The 16,356-nt window shown below is 38.7% G+C and overlaps 1 protein-coding gene across 4 annotated transcripts in view; it reads left to right on the top strand.

The window, feature by feature from the left end:
* SPIDR (scaffold protein involved in DNA repair) overlaps nt 1-16,356 on the top strand; it is a 198,681-nt gene that overhangs the window by 50,070 nt on the left and 132,255 nt on the right. For all 4 annotated transcript variants that reach the window (XM_050312525.1, XM_050312514.1, XM_050312522.1 and 1 more), the window contains exons 6-7: nt 3,733-3,989; nt 14,028-14,128. In XM_050312525.1, the coding sequence (XP_050168482.1) occupies nt 3,733-3,989; nt 14,028-14,128 (358 nt within the window). The remainder of the gene's footprint in view (nt 1-3,732; nt 3,990-14,027; nt 14,129-16,356) is intronic.

Raw genomic sequence — 16,356 nt, 5'->3', positions numbered from 1 at the left:
TAAGAAATATCAAGTGCTTGTTAAACTGATCAAATACAGATATTTCTTGCTTCCATCACAGTTGAAGTGAAAAGATAACTTTTCCAGACTTTTTAGAGGCAAACACTGTTCAGATTGCCAAGTTACCACTGAAGAGGCAGCTGAAGCAAATCTCTTGAGGATGAGGGAGGGAATACTTGGTCACAGAAGTAATATCGTGGTATCTTCTATGCTGCATGCATACCAAATCTATGTGCTTTTGGAATGCCATCTTCATTTCACTGAAGTCAAGAGTTTTGTCTCTGAACAATTTGGGCCAGGATTTTACTGTCTCTGTGGCTGGGGTTTTTTGTGATTTTTTTTTTCCCCCTTAATGAACTGACAGGGGTAATCATATATTCTTTAGCAGGGTGGAAGGATATTTGCTGTTTCTCATTCTGGTTTCTATTTTTATATTTGTACCATCCTCTACATTAGCCTGTGAGCTCTTCTTTGATGCATTTTGATTTAAACATGCTTATCCTTACAGTATAGGGTCCTGAATGCTCAGATACAGTAATCATTGACTTCTCTGATTTCCTGTAGTTAAATCTTAACAGAAAAGATAGGAGTAGTCTCTGCATTTATACTTGTCATTTTTCCTTAAAAGAAAGAGCCATAAGATGGGAGTGTTTAGAGCTTTCAAATGAAACCAGTCCCAGAGAAAATGGATTTATTTTAAAAACTGAACAAAATGAACCGTGTTTATTGTTTTTGTGGTAGAGATTGAGACCAACCCCTGCTTTTTTTTTTTTTTCAGTCAGCCCCTGGATATGGACAATGGGTTAGCATGATATAAAAGAGAGTGTCAGGGTAAGGCCATCACTGGAAAACATAGGTATATCTTAGTGAACAGTCTAATACTAAATGTTTCAAGGGATTGGGATATATGGGAGACAGTCATGAAAAACCCCAGGATGGGGTTGATTACATTGGAATCAAGGGTCAGAGGAAGGGATTGGGCAGGGGAAACCGAGCCTCTGTGTAGGGGGGACCATTGTATCTTCAGCCACTTTAACCAAAAATTACTATATTTCAAAATAATAAGTGGAAAAATCACCTACTTTTAATTTGATAATTCTCTATGGTTAGCAATGGTGTCCTTCAGAAACTAATGATATTACTGGGAATATTATTTAATTTAAAAAAAAACACTACAGCAAACAACTCTTGAAAACTTGTCTTCATGATCTTTAAGATATTTTAAAAAAAACCCCACAATTTTCTTCACTATTAACTATGGATTGTTTTACAGTGAATCGAAGAAATGAAATTATTATTTTGCCAGCTATTCCCCACCATAATGTTGGTAGTCTTGCCAGCTCATTTACTGGATACTTTCATATTTGCATGTTTTGAAAATGTTTTCCTTTTTAGACTATAATTCTGATGGTGGCTACAGTTAAATAGTGTACAAAATTGGAAGGCTGAGTTTTTGTTCTTTGTTTTTCTTCTCCATTTTTATAGTTTCCTCTTTTAAGAAAAAATTCCAACTCACCAATTAAAAAAACAACATCAATAAAAAAACCTCTAACAAGCAAACAAAACAAAACCCCAAAGTACAGTTTCCTTGGGGAAGTCCAGTCGAAACAAGTATACAGTAATAAATATTAACAGAATAATTAAATGATTTATTAGACAATCTTTAGTTAGGAAAGCTTCTTAACTCTTACAGCAGTCAGTGGGATTAAAACATGTGCTTAACTTGAAGCATATCCCAAGGGCTTTCCCCATTTGCATTTTACTTGCTCAGAGAACTTAAAGTTTGCATCCTTTTTTTAGGTGCAGTGGATATCGTAACTATTTGAGCAAAATTAAAGCATTCCTAAAACAAGAGAGTGCATTGGAATGGTGTTTTAAGAATGAAGTACTTACTTACTGCTTTCATAGTGTTTGAAACCTTTTATTTCTGGCTCATTTCCAATGTGGAAGGAGTTTGTTTTCAGAGGAATATTGTTGCCAAGGGACAAATGTTGACTGTGTTGTGTTTAAAACAGACTGATATTAATTACATTCTTTTAGCTATTCTACTTCTCTGGATAACTTTAAAAGGTCCTTCCAATTTCCAGAATACTTAGGTAAGCTCTCGGAACATTAGCACAGTGCCTCAGCATTGACGTGAAGAATATATTAGAGAACTGGCAAGAGCCGAACCTATTTTTGTGCACAGTCGAAAAACACTGTTTTCAGATGATTGCACTAATTAATAACATAGAACAGCATTAGTGAATGCAGTGATTTCCCTCCCTTCCCTCTTTTAGCTATAAAGTCTTTATCTGAGCCAGTTGTCAGGCAGCCTGTGTCTGGCAGACACTGCTTACTGCGTTTGACCAAGAGGAGCAGGCTGAAGTTTTTTCAGGACCTACTCTGTGACTGAGGCAGCATGATCTGGAGCAAAGTCAATCTTTGGGGTTTTCCAGTTTCCCATAGATAAGATGAACTTAATATTTTATATTGGGTTTTGGTTCTTCCAAGGGTCTGTCTGGGTTGCTTAACTTACCTTGTCCACAGAGCAGTTTTGGGCAAGCCTCATTGAGCTGGGGTAGTGCTGGTTGTCAGTGACGAGACTTTTATTGCTCACCCCACCAGAACTTGCAGACAGTGGTGGTTTGGGTTTTTTTCAACTAGCTCCTGAAGACTGAGCCCAGCTCATGTTTCTTTGTCTTCTGCCTATTTCATGGTTTAGATAATTTTGTCTGTATTATGTAAAATGCCACTTTTCAAGTATTTTTGCTTAATAGTCAAAGAAATACTGGGTCAAGAGAGCATAAAGTACATAACAGCTGCACAGAGCTCACCTTAGGGTGGCAACCCAGTGGCCTTGCCCTGTTTCTACAGGAGTCCTAGAGGAGACTAAAACAAGCTCAGCCAAAGCAGGTGTATTTTCCCACCCAGCCCTCTCCTCAGCCTTCCATGTCTCTTTGCAGTTGTTTTTTTGGCCTTCTCTTCCTCTCCTCTCATCCCTTTCTCAGTGGGATGAGTTCAGGGTGTCCTGTGAGTCTCTGGGAGAAGAGCTCCAGCAAGGTTCTATGGGTCTGAACTCCAGCCCTGCTGGCTCACAGCCCTTACTCCTGACCAGTGATTGATCCTCCTTGGAGCTACCTTGATACAGCCTGACAGATTATGCTCAACTTCTGAAACCTTCCTGGGAAGCTATAGGCGTGCTGGACATGGGTGAAGACCTGCTTTAGTGGTCAAAATCATGTTTTAACAAAAGGTTACGTACATGGCTGCCAGCTACAAGCTCTCAGTAGAGGTGCTTGTGTTTCTTCCCTCCATTCGGACTATGGAAGCTGACCTTCCTGCTTACTTGAATCCCAATGTGAAAGCTCCCTTCCTCTCAGCTTTCCTGCCAGTCATGATCCCTGTCACTCATTAGCCTCTCTCTGCTTTCCTCAAAACTTGCTTTAATCCTGACACCCCTCTGGAAACTTCTCCCGATAGAGGTAAGCAATGGCTTAATTCTCCAGATCTAGTTGTTAAAAAACCCAAACATTACTCATCCCAGTTGTCCCTCAAGAGGCAGTCTTACATTTAGGAGCTCGTGCTGACTGGCAAAAGAATACTGTGCATTTACAGAGGAGTTGTCCGAGTTATGTTAATAAATTGGCATTCCGTTTAGGGATTACTAGGGAACATAAGACTGCCTACATAAAGCTGTAGTATATCTCATTAGCATTCTGTTTAAAAAGGTTTATATTTTTATCTCTTTAGACAACTTCGACAGAAATATCTGAGTATTCATCCGATAACGACAGCGTGGGAGAAGGAGAAACGAGCCTGGCGACCCCTACTCCGGGATCCACTAAGAGGTTACAGCCGAGGTCGGGAGCGGACACGGGGGATGCTACAGCCCGACCAGCCAGCGAGTGGCTGAGGTCTGCGCAGGCCCTTCTCCGCACCCCCGGGAAGCAGGCGGGCAAGGCTTCCCGAGGCCCGTCCGAGTCTGCCAAAAAGAGGAAGCTACTGAGGTAAAGGCACCGTCCACCTTAAGGAATTCCTTTTTTTTTTTTTTTTTTTTTTAATTGTAAGTAAAATAATACTTACAGAAGTGTAGGAATGTGTTTCAAGGATAAACATTTTAGAGACGCAGATTCAAGAAGGTTAAAGAATGTCATCTGTAAACAAGCAAAAAAGGCAAGAAAGAGCTAAGTCCAGTTTTAAAATCTGTGGTGAAAGCTCTCAATCTTGAACTCCTGTGTACAAATCAATATGGTTTTTGCACTTTTAATAATGCTTTACACTACCTTACAGATGTGTGAGTGGACGTACTTCTGTTTTAGCTTCTAATCCTTACAGTGCTTTGTGCCTCTTCAGATAGTCTGCAGAAATGCTGTACCTCTGGTGTTTGGTGTGTTTTTTTTTTGTCCTCTACGGATTTGTCAGTGCAAAATTATCCAATATACTGTGGGAAAGGGGTGGATAAGCAATAGTTCTGAATAGTGTAGGACAGAGTGGTATTTAGGCAAAGGGAGGATGTATTCTTAATCTGAAATTTAAATCTCTGTGACTAAATTAAATAAATAAAAAGATACCTAACTACTGAAAGAAAACAGCATGGGATTAAGCAGTGGAAGCCTGATATTCTAGCTAATTACAGTGCAGAAATGGTCAGTTCCTATATTGAATTAATGAAAGTTGTGTTAAATTAAATGGTATATGAAAATATGCTCTAGCTGGGGAGACTACAATTACAAATGTTGCTGCTATAAATTCCTATTTTAATTATGTGATTGTTTTTTCTTTTACAGATGATTCTATGTGCAGTAATCCATCAATTACTTAAAAAGTAAATCTTCACTTTAGTTAATACACATACCTTATTTTTCTCTAAAATATTCTTAGCTATTTCAAAATGCTGACTTAGGAAACAGGTTTGGAAGTCCTAATTACTGAAGATCTCTATACTTAAAGTGCTTTGCTTGTGCAATCAAGCTTTCTTGTTACTTTAGAAACATACAGACACAGCTGTACTAGGTCAGACCAAAGCTGTAACCCCCAAAAATGCCTTTTAGTGGCCAAAAGCAAGTGTGTGTGAAAGTAATAAGAACAGGAAAAGTGTACAGTGGTATTTTGCCCAGGTGCTCTTCCACCTTTCAGCAGTTCAGAAGCTGTTACCTCTAGTGGGTTTGAGTTTCAACTTCATTTGATGACCTCTCCTATCAACAGTCTTAGCGTTAAAAACGTTTTACAGCAAAGGTACTCTGAAACAAGTGTATAAGAGAATAAATAGCTTTAAAAGCAAACAAGCCAGCAAAACTGAACCAACCACAATGATATAGAATGTAATCTGTCCGGAGTGGCCAGAGGAGCAGAGCTTTCAGGCTTTTTTACCTTCCATCCTGTAGTTCCACTTCGGGTTCTTTTAGGAACAGGGAAGCAGGCAGGAAATTCCTCAGTTATGAGTGTTGTTTATCTAGTTATTTTGCTCATCCAGGTAATTGTCATCTTTTCACTCTTCCTGTTCAGGGCATTAATTGCACGTGTGTCTCCCATCCTTCCTTTTACTGTTGACAGAGAACATTTTCATTGATGTGATAACAGTGGATATAAGACTTTGCACCCTCAATAGGAAAGCTCAGGTTTTCAGTGCTGTGGATTGAAGGCCAGTTCGGGGAAAGGTTTGTCAGGTTCTTGATTGATGAGGTGACAATTCCTTCTTTCTAGTTAAAAAGCTGAAAGCTACAAAGCAGTTTTTGGCTCGTCATTTCTCCTTCCTTCCTACCTCTGCTGCAGATCGAGGCCACAGCAGAAAAAGCAGTGAGCAGGGAAATCATCCTGCAAGCTGGATTTGGACCACAGGCTCCTGCTTGGATGGACCATTTGGAACTGCGCAGTAGGTGGAAGAGAGCTGAGAGTCTCTGCTTAGCTGAGCTCTCTTTTTCCAGGCTGGTGCCTAGGGAAGCAAGGATTGGTGCAGGTGGTAGAGCTGTCATCTTCCTATGCAAATTCCTGCGCAATAGGTTCCACTCCAGATCCAAGCAGTACTGAATATGGTTATTTCATGGAAGAGTCCTGATGTAGGTAGAATAGGCTTCCTACTGTTTTGTTTCCCCTTTAAAGAAAATAGAAAATATTTTAATTTTCATTTCTTTGCTGTTTGACGTGAGTAAAGCTACCTTCAAAAGCAGAGATAATATTTTCAAAAAACTTTAGCTAATATTTTGTGTAAAAATCTTACACCATGTGTAACAGTCCCTTCCAAAATTTTTAGGCATGCTGCAATCTGCACTTATATTTGCATTACCTGATTGCAGCTGTGCCTCTGTAACCTCAATGGCTACGTTCTTCTATGTAACCTCAAAGAAAAGCCGCTAACATCACCGCCAAACCGCAAGCAAAACCAAACAAAAAAAAACAAAGAAAAGAGCCAAAACAGCATGTGGAAAAATTCAAATGAGTTCCTTTCTACTGTCCCGTCCTCCTGGAATCCTGGTGCTAAAATGGAAATGGGTAATTGTCTGAATGAGAGAAAGAGAGCCTATTGCAGATGCAATTGTCATACACTACAAAAATTAAGATGTAACCAAATCAACAGAAAACTTCCAAAGTAAGCTTATTATGGATGATTAAAATAAATTTTGGTGATCCTAGTGTTAGAAATTTGAGTGTAAATTCAATATCTTTGAGTATAAATAAAATGGGACGCCCGTCTATGTCCCCAAATGAACATGCACAGTATCCAGTGTTGCTTATGATGAGCCACACTTAAAGGGGCATATTACAGTCCTCTTCTGTTAGAATTCAGTGGGGTTTTGGGAAACTTGGTGTCTGAAGGCAAGAAAGGTGTGACAGAAGCAATTCCTCTCCCCCCATTCCTACTGCCAAATTCTTGTATGTCTTTATGTGTCCCCTGTAATGTCAGTTTTTGTTTTCAAAAGTGTTCTGGGTAAAGATTATTCTTCTTTCTACCCCTGGTTCATAGGGGAGAGCAGGTAGTCTGTATGGTGTTGTTTGCCCTTCAGGGGTGTTGGTGCTGGGCTGGTGCTGTAGGAGGTGCCACTTTGTCATGCCAGAGGCAAAGTATATCATCTCTCCTTCACAGCCGTCAATGCCACTGCTCTGGGACATCCTCACCTTAAACACTGGTATTATATCCTATCTTGTGTAGCTGCCTTCCTTTATTTAAACAGAATTGTTCATGGATGTGGGAGTAGTGTAATTTTACTTGTACTGCACCTGCAAGCTACTGAGTTGGTAATTAAGTGCTACTAGTGGTACTTGGTGCTGAGATGAATTGCCTTGATGATGAGGTCAAGGGGTGTTGGGTTTAGATGTTTCTGCTCTTTTATTCCATACAAAGTTTCAGTTTCTCAGCTTGAGTCAGCACTTTGTGGGAAAATTATGCAAGGGATTTGCAAACCTGAAGGAAAAGAGTATATATTGCAAATAAGTTTTCAGGACACTCCTCTTTTTAGATTTGGAATTCATGTTAATGCTACGGGGTGAAATGTCTAAACTGCTTTAGTTCCAAGTCTTTCAAAGTTCCCTTGTGAAAGAACGAGGAAATTAAGAGTATTGCAAATCTCAACATTTGTTACATAGGTTAAGCAAATAACTGGGTTAATTCAGTATTTATAAAGAAGAAAACTTAAAATGCATGCACTCAGCTTTTCTGGTCTACAAGCAAACCTTTCTTAAAGGTTTTATGAATTGTTTGCTTTTTCCAGTTAGATTTGGTTTCCGTCAGAAAAAAAAGTCTGAGGTTTGGTGTAGGAAATAGGTATCTTAAGTTATATAATGTTAACTGCTTCTAAATCTGTCATGTTGCAAGAGCTTTTAGTTGTGAAGGATAGATGCTTTAGCTTATTTGGTTTTTTTTAATACTTGAGTAGCTATTTTTAGTTTAAGAGTAAGATAAAAATCTTGGGAAATTCTGTTTAATTATCTTATATCTGCTTGTATGCAGACCACTTACAGATCCGATCTGCTAAAATTAACTTGTGTTATCAAAAGAGGAGAAAATTACAGAATGTCCTGATACTATGTGCAGTAAAATGAAAACCATTTGTTACATGAGGCCAACTGAAGTCCTGAAAATAAAGGAAATTGCCAAGGGAAGAGAGAGCTGGCACAAATGAAGCAGGCTTTTACTCTAAAATTGGAACTGTTCATTCTTACATGCATCCACAAGTAGCATGAGGGTGTAACAGCAACAGACTAGTCCTTTAGATGGTCATGTTTTTATGCTAATTTTAACTATTGGATTAAGTTTTCCTTGCTAGTAAATTTCTTGTTGGGTTAGGAGAATATAAATGAAGAATATCATGGATGCACAACGGATGTACCACTTGTAATCACTGGCAATGTACACAGTAAAATTATTTTGCACGTAGTGGAAGTTTAAATGTGTTTTCTTTATTAAAAAGTGTGGATGGTTTCTGGGCAGGTGTTTGGTGTTAATAGAGGGAAAAAAGTGCCATGTTTAGTAGAAAAACCAACCAACCCACTTTCCTTAAGGAAGCTGATGTGTCATATATCTTGTTGATTGGAATGGTTTAGCAGGGGTGCCTTTGGTTTACATAACTACGGTGCTTGCTTTTCTATGCAAGACCTCTGCTCAGGCAAGCCAAAACCTTCAGAACTGAAGAGAAGGCTCTTCACTTATCTTGTGGGGATAACTTATTCCTGGGAAGACTCTTATTAAATCATGTTACTTCTCATTAGAGCCTCTGCTGTAAGAGAGAACAATCTGAAATGACTTTTTTTCTTTTAAGGAATCTGAAGAGCCAGAGAGTTGTGGGAAACTTTTCAGCTGTGGTTATGCTTGGTTTTTTTCAGTGGCTGGTAAGAAGGGGAGATCAATGTTCTGAAAACCATGAAAGGAGAAAACCCCAAAAGAGGCATAGGAAAATCAACTACCTATACAGTTTTAATTGAAATCTTTCACCAGAGGCCATGTGGGATGTAGAAAATGCTCACCCACCCTGTTCTCTGCAGTTATGTCTATAATCCACTTTACATCTCTTCCTCTGCACTGAGACAACTAGGACCACAAGAATGATGAAGCTTTGGTGTCTGTGACAAAGAAATATTTTTAATTTGCAAGAATAATTGCGGTATAATGTCCAGGCACTTCTGGCAATTGTTGAATTGTTAAAGGTGGTGTTGAGGATGTCTCTGGTATATGCTGGATGGAATTTACAGCTGAAGACACTGTTAATTCTCTGGATGGTCAGTTCTGTCTAATGCAGTTGCTGAAAGATATCTCTGTCTCTCACTGTGCTGTGGGGAATTACAACAACGGTATCTTTGTTCCATGTATGTTTTGTGGAGGTGACCTCCTCTGTGGAACGATTGCAAGAAGAGTGGTGAGAGACTACACAGACTTAAAAAGACTTTTGGCTTATTGAACTCTTAAATCCTTGAATCCTTAAGGCTCTAGAAGAGATTTGCAATATGTCTGCCTTGTTGATTTGACTGGTGTATAAAAAAAACCTCTCTGAATGGGTGCAATAGATGAGAGCACTGAAATGTCAGCAACCAGTGCAAGAAAATCCAGCATCTGGTACAGAATAATGCCAGAGATCATGGAAATGGTGGTTCATCCAAGGTGAAAGTTGATGAATCTATTGTTGAGTCAGAGCTTGAGTGAGGCTGATCTGTAAAGCTAAAATTACTCTTTCCGATCCCTTCTTGCCTCATGAAGTCAACAGCTTCTCTTCTGTGCTGGAGAGGAGGTGGGCCTCTGTAGAGACTTGTGCTTGTGTGGCCAACATGTTTTAATCACGTCTTTCAGATGTACCTGTGCTGTTATGTACAGTACAGTAGTACTTGGTAGAGACTGTCAGCATTCAGTGTTGCTTATTATTTTGCAAGCTGTAAACTGGCTGATGGGGTTGCAGTGTTGACAAACTAAATACCAGCATGCTTAGGGGTCGTTTTTCATCCTTTAGCAAGTGCCCTGTGAAGTGGAAAGGTACAGCTGAGTGTGGCAGAAGTCAGTTACTTGACTGGTTAACATGGAAGTAGGAGAGAAGATCTGTATTGGCTTTGAAAAGAGAGGAGGGAAGCTGCCTAGTCCTGAGATGGGGATAGATATTTGCATAACCTTTAGTTTTTTGAATTATATGAAGTCCTGCATATAGTGTATATGAGAAGACAACGCAGTAATGACATGCTTGAATGTTCACTGTTCTTACATTCAAGTGAAGTCAGGAAAGGAGTAAACTTGGATGAATGTGGGGTTATTTTTGGTAAGTGCCCTGCTGAATAAAAACCTTAAAAAATAAGCACAGAGACATCTCCACCACTTTGGAAAGACTGAAAATTACTTTTCAAAACACAGCATGCTCACTAGTGCTCTTTCTTTTTGTTGTTGTTTTGGGGTTTTATTTTGTTTTGTTTTCCATTAGCCTCACCGGACTTGGGAGATAGGGACCAGCAGCCTGAGAGTCACAGATCAGGGTCAGTGTTACCTTTTGGTGATGGTTGTCACATGGTGGCACAAAACTCTTTGGTCTTGCTGTTACAGTTTGTGGGAAGGGGCAACTACCAGAAACAGAGTTTTTGTGCAGGATGCTGAGCTTTTTCCTATGGTCATCAAAGCTGTCCTTCATGTGAATATTGTTGGACATGGATAGTAATGGCAATGTGTTGTTTTAAGTACAGTATTTCAACAAGCTCAGATTTAGTATGGAAATAGGACATGAATTGCTGCTTGTTAAATCTGTCTGCCTTCAGGGAATTAAAGGGACAAAATAGTTGTACTGAAAGTTTTGTGATTAAAAATAAAAAGGTTGTGGGCAGTGGAGATAGTATCTGAGCAGTTTGGCTTCGCTGAACAGCCTTTGCATTAACAGTTCTCCAAATGTGTTCAATTTGCTCACATTAAAACATTTTAGGAGCAAATTTGAAGAGCTGGTCAGTAATGTATGCATCTGAAATTACGGCTTTTGTTATTTCAATCATTTGTTGGTTCCCTTGATTACAGAAATCATACATTAGTAATCAAAACATATGCCAAAAAAAAATATATATATATATTTGGCAAATGTTTTGAGATGTATATATATATATATATGAATACCAACCTCAAATGTTGGCTTACCTCTTATCCACACATCCTGAAGTGACTCTGGCTATGTAGTTCACAGTATCTCACAGCACATGCATAAGTGTTTTTAATAATGTGGGCACCTGTACTGTATGAGAAGGAATTAGTTGTTTTCAAATGCTGTTGTCATCAAATCTGACAGGTTATGTAACAAAAAGCACCTTTTTCTTTGTTTATTTTATGTGTTTCAGCTAAAAAGGGAATTAATCCTCCTGGGTTTGGGGCGGTGTTTAAACTCCTTTGTTTCTACCTCTTTAAAAGAAACAAACCGTAAAGTTCTAACTCTTGCTCTTGCCATAGAAATTCCTTTTGTGCATGGCATGTCCTTGAATTGTTTTCCAATTTCACAAGGTTTGAAACAGACATTATAAAAACATTTACAATGACTAGCTGAGAACCTCTCATAAATGCATTTGTGGTTATACTTTGTGTTCTACAACCAAGAATATGCAAAATGCTTTACGATATTTTCAGTTTGCATTTGGAATGATTAATAAATAACAGTCTATTTTCTTAGCACAGAGGGCAGCTAAGGAAAGTCACAAGTTTACTTTTCTTGGACCATTGTGATGACTGTTATCCTAATACAGACATGGTTAGCAAATTAGTTATGAAGCTGTGAACGTCCATGAGACCCTCCTAGTAGGCATATCAGGCCTGAAACAGGAATTGTGATGTGTGCAGTGGCCCTAAATCCTGAAACTTGCTTTCCTTCATACTACAGGACATTCCTGTGGAACAGTGGTCAGCTTGCAGAAGAGTAGGAATTTATTGACTGGACACAACCATAGCCCTGTTTGGGGAAAAAGGGGGAAATTAGGCTGTAAGCCAGTAATAGCTGCTCTCTTCTGAAGGTACCTTAAGGCTTTCTGGCGTTATTTGAACTAAGAAAATACATTTCTGTGACTGTTGTCTGTGGAGGGAATGGAGTAGGGGTTTAGGACAGTCCTGTTGAACAGTTTTCCTTCAGCAAAACAAGTTTTTGAGCTGCTAGCTATATGGTGTATTGCTACGGTCCCAGCCATGGAGTTCAGTTGCAGAATCATGCATGCAAGACTTTTAAAACAAGCAATCTCAAAATGTGTTTTACTGCTGCATTTCTGAGCCTGGCTGAGTTTCAGCATGGCTTGTGTAAACCACGCAGCCAAGCTGAACTGCAACTGTATCTGAGAATAGTTCCATGGTGAGAAGAGGAACTTGGTGGGCATCTTGGAATTTGTAGAACTGTCTTGGCCACAAATGTTGTGGCGTGGTAACACCTCAGTGCTCAAGTTTTGGGGAAATGTAGATGAGCACAGTGTTATCAGCAGAGTATGTTCTCCTGTATGAAGTTCTGTGCTTGGCTGTGCTGCTCTTGGTACCAAAGTTTTCATTGCACTTACCTGTATTAGTTGCCCTTATGCCTTAAAGTCCATCTTGAAACCAGGATTAAACAAGGTTGTTAGGCTCACCTGGAACTTCATTTCAGCCCAAGATTTCCTAAATATGTTTGTTTGTTTTCCTCCTTGTTATAGCAGGGTTTGTAGCTTGTTAAGTCTGACTTCTTTATTATGGGGGGTTGGGGATTTTTTTCCCTCCTCTGAAAGAGTCAGAGTTTCTCTCCTCTGTGCCTTACAGCAGCCATAGAGGAGATGCAGTGATGTAAACTACAAAACTTCTACAGGTTCTTCTGGGTCAAATGTGGGTCTTGTATTTCAGAGTGTTCATTCTGTGATCTTTACTACCAAGATGTTTAGCCATGCCATCTCATAATACTTGTGATAGTTTCAGTTTTGCTAAGGATATAGTTGTTCAATAAAAATTCAGCTGAGACTGCTAAGTCCTTTTCATATAATGTTGATTTGTCTGTGGGTGAAGTTACTTAGGAACTGGTAACCAAACAGAGATTTTTTAATAGCTTACTTGAAGTCCTGCTTAGCCTTTTTAGCTGCTTCTTGGTTTCCACAGGTGTGTCTTCCCAGTTTCACATGTGCAGTGTGAGCTTTACCAAGCTATTTGTCTTTTTTTTTTTTGAACTAAAAAATTCTATTCATGTGCACAAATAGCTGTAAGGTGGTTGTGTGTTATCTCTGTTGATTCCTAACTGAGTTTAACCCAAGGACACATTTCACCTTAGTAGAAACTTTTATTGATAAATTCAGTAGTACCTCTGGAAAAACACTACAGGGAAAGAATGAAGTAGGTTTTTATGCAAATAACTTCTTTGAAGCCAAAGAAAAGTGTTCAGACACTCCCACAGTAGTCCAAAGCTCTTTGTAATAGCCCAAAGACAGCTTCTAACACATATATCTTTTTGTTCTTAAAGTGAGAAATTATGTCCTCTGGCTTTGAAACCAGGAGTAGGAGTTGCTTTAGTGTTACCTTAAGTGTATTTGTGCTAGATGCCACTCCTCTGCTCCTCACCTTGGGAATGCTAAATTAATTTCATCTTGGAGAGTGTTCAGACCACTGAAACTGCACACTTGACCCAGCTTGTGAAATGAATCATAGGGTCAAGTATGGGTAAAAGAATATTTTTGTGATCACTCCTTGCCAACAGACAAACAAATCTGTGAGGGAAAAGAAAACCCAACCTGTTATAACTAGTGGTTACACTGGTTTGTTTTGAATTCTCAATTGTCTCTAGTGTCTATTGCAAAGAAAAGTTGGGAACCTTTTGTTACAATCCTTACTTTGGAGATGGGACTGAAAACATGACAATTTTGGACACTCAGAGAGTGAAAATGTTTTATTGTGTGTTTTGACTCTAAGTGTATGTTTTATTGGGAGTGTACCTATTGGAAAATCAAAATTAGGAGAACTAATCTGCAAAACATAATTTTACTGCGATTCTGTCTCTAAGGGTCAAAGCATAGATATATGTATATACATGTACATCTGTCCTACGGCTTGTCACTTGGCAAAACTGAATACTGATTCCTGGCAAAACTGAGCATTCCTTTATTCTCTGCAGGGGTGGGCTAGCTGAGAGGTTATGTCGGCTGCAGAACAGAGAAAGATCTGCCATTAGCTTTTGGAGGCACCAGTGTATTTCAGATGCAAAAATCCCCTCAGGTAAGAAGCGTTGTACAATACTACTGTGAAAATATATACTTACATATGTGTATATGTGACCTATATAGGGGTAACAGTGAAGTTTATAGTCTTTCTGGGTTTTGCCTGACTTGGGTTTAATGCTCTCTTGATTGTTTTATGAGCTAATATTGCATTTCTGCTAAATATGATGGTTTCTAAAGTCTCAGTCATCAAAATATTTGGATATAAGGGGTAATGGATTCATAGAGTTTAATTGTAAAGAAATGGTTAAGTTTTTTAATCAACTTTTGTGTGTGCGACTAGTCTATGAAATTTCAAGCATTTATTCTGTATTAAACTGGGCCCATATTGACTTACATTTATTTTTCAGAAAGTCCTCTAGTCTTAATTCGAAAACGTGGATAAGTGAATCTATCATTTGCCTTGAGAGTATGTTCCTAATTCTACTCCCAAATTTTTAAAAGTTCCAAATCTGATTTTGTCTGGCTTTAGTTCCTCCCTTTTGTTTCAAGTTTCTTCATTAGATTAAAGAACTCTTCAGTATGTGACATTTTCCCTTTCTGGCACTTGCATAGCAAAACTGTACCGCCTCACAATTTTCATAAACTAAATAGACTGAGCTCTTCAAGAGTCCCTAAAACATTTTTATCAGTGTTCAAGTGATTTGCATGGCTCTTTACTGCACCCTCTAAAACTTTTGGCATGGTCTTAAGATCAGGGTGAACTACTCTGTATGTTTTCTTCCAGTTTTTAGGCTCATTAATATCCAGCTCACTTCTCAGCCTCCTGTAGGTTCAAGGCCTGTGATAAGTGTTTGGGTCTGGTTTGGCTTTGGTCACAGCATGGTACTGGGACTTCATGTTGAATTGGCTGTCCAATGTGATTTTATAACTTCTATAACTGTTATTTTCTGAGATCTTGTTTCCCACTCCCCAGCTACTCTTTATTTCTTCTGCCTGAACACGGTAAAGTATTTGCGTTGTATCCAGGTTGGCTTTGAGTATGCCCAGCTAACCACAGAGTTCAGATCATTGTATATCTCAAGCCTGTCCTCTTTTAGTCATGAATTTGCTTGAATTTGCGGTATCCACACAGTTTCTTACAGTTTTTTAACTTGTTTTTATGTCATTGATGAAATCATTTATTAGTATGAGCATTTACTTCCAAATCCTGCTGGAACTGCTGTTACTCATTTATAATTCTCCACTGGTAAAAGGCACTAACTGTAACTCACAAAATTAGTTCTCTGAAAAAAAAATTTTTTTTTTTTTTTTGTATTCCACTTAAAGGGTACATTAGTCACAGTGAAAATGGTCAGATTTTCTTAAGAAGGTTGTATGGTTTAAAGTCATGCCCGAACTGTGGGCTAGTCTCACAGTTTCTCCCTGGAGCTTTGGAGAACTTCCATCCTGTGGCCATTTGCGTGCTATGTGTTCAAAATGCCACCCATGCGGAATAGCACATTGTATTTTTGACTTTAATTCCTTACTTATTTTTCCAGTCACTTTGCCTAGATATGATGACAGGATAGCTGGTCTTCAGTTACTGTAAGCCACTTTATTTGCCCTTCCTGAATAGCTGCACAATATCATCATCCTTTCAATCCTCTGTAATTTCATCAGTATTTGAACACTCACTAAAAAGTGCTATTGGGGAATCAGAAATGTCTTTAGCCAACTCTTTTCAGAAATTATATGTTGAAAACTATACAGGCATACTCACTTGAAACTAGTGAAGCCTTCTGCACCTCCACCTGAGTTATTAATGGGTAGGAGATTTCTTTATCATTCTTATGTGGTATGAGGACATCCTCTTACTGCTTCTGATATATGGAACAGAAATAGATATTGAATAGGTTTGTCCTTTTAATAAAATGAAAAAGACCTGCAACACTGCTAATATGCTAATATTCTTTTTGTCCTAGTTTCACATGTGTCATTACAAAACCTTGTGTTTGGCTGCTCACCATTTTGTCAGACTAACTTCTAGGCTGAAATATTCCATGCTAAACATCTGCCTCTGGCTGAATTCCTTTCTTTGATTATTCTTCTTTCTTTCAGAAAATGAGTCAGAATTCGTTAGCATTTTATGAGAAAAATGCTATGGGAAAATACCTTGCTCTATTCTTAAGTACATTTAAAAAATTCTGATGAGCGTCTTTGAGATGATTTAATTTTGGCAGAAGATGAACTGTTTCCTGGATATGCCTTTTGCCATCATACTAAAAATGTACGAGAACTTGGGCC

The sequence above is a fragment of the Myiozetetes cayanensis genome, unplaced genomic scaffold, assembly GCF_022539395.1.
Source record: "Myiozetetes cayanensis isolate MyiCay16 unplaced genomic scaffold, myiCay2020 scf1, whole genome shotgun sequence".
Lineage (NCBI taxonomy): Eukaryota > Metazoa > Chordata > Aves > Passeriformes > Tyrannidae > Myiozetetes > Myiozetetes cayanensis.
The sequence above is the reverse complement of the archived record's forward strand: the minus strand, read 5'-3'. Positions and strand labels throughout refer to the sequence as shown.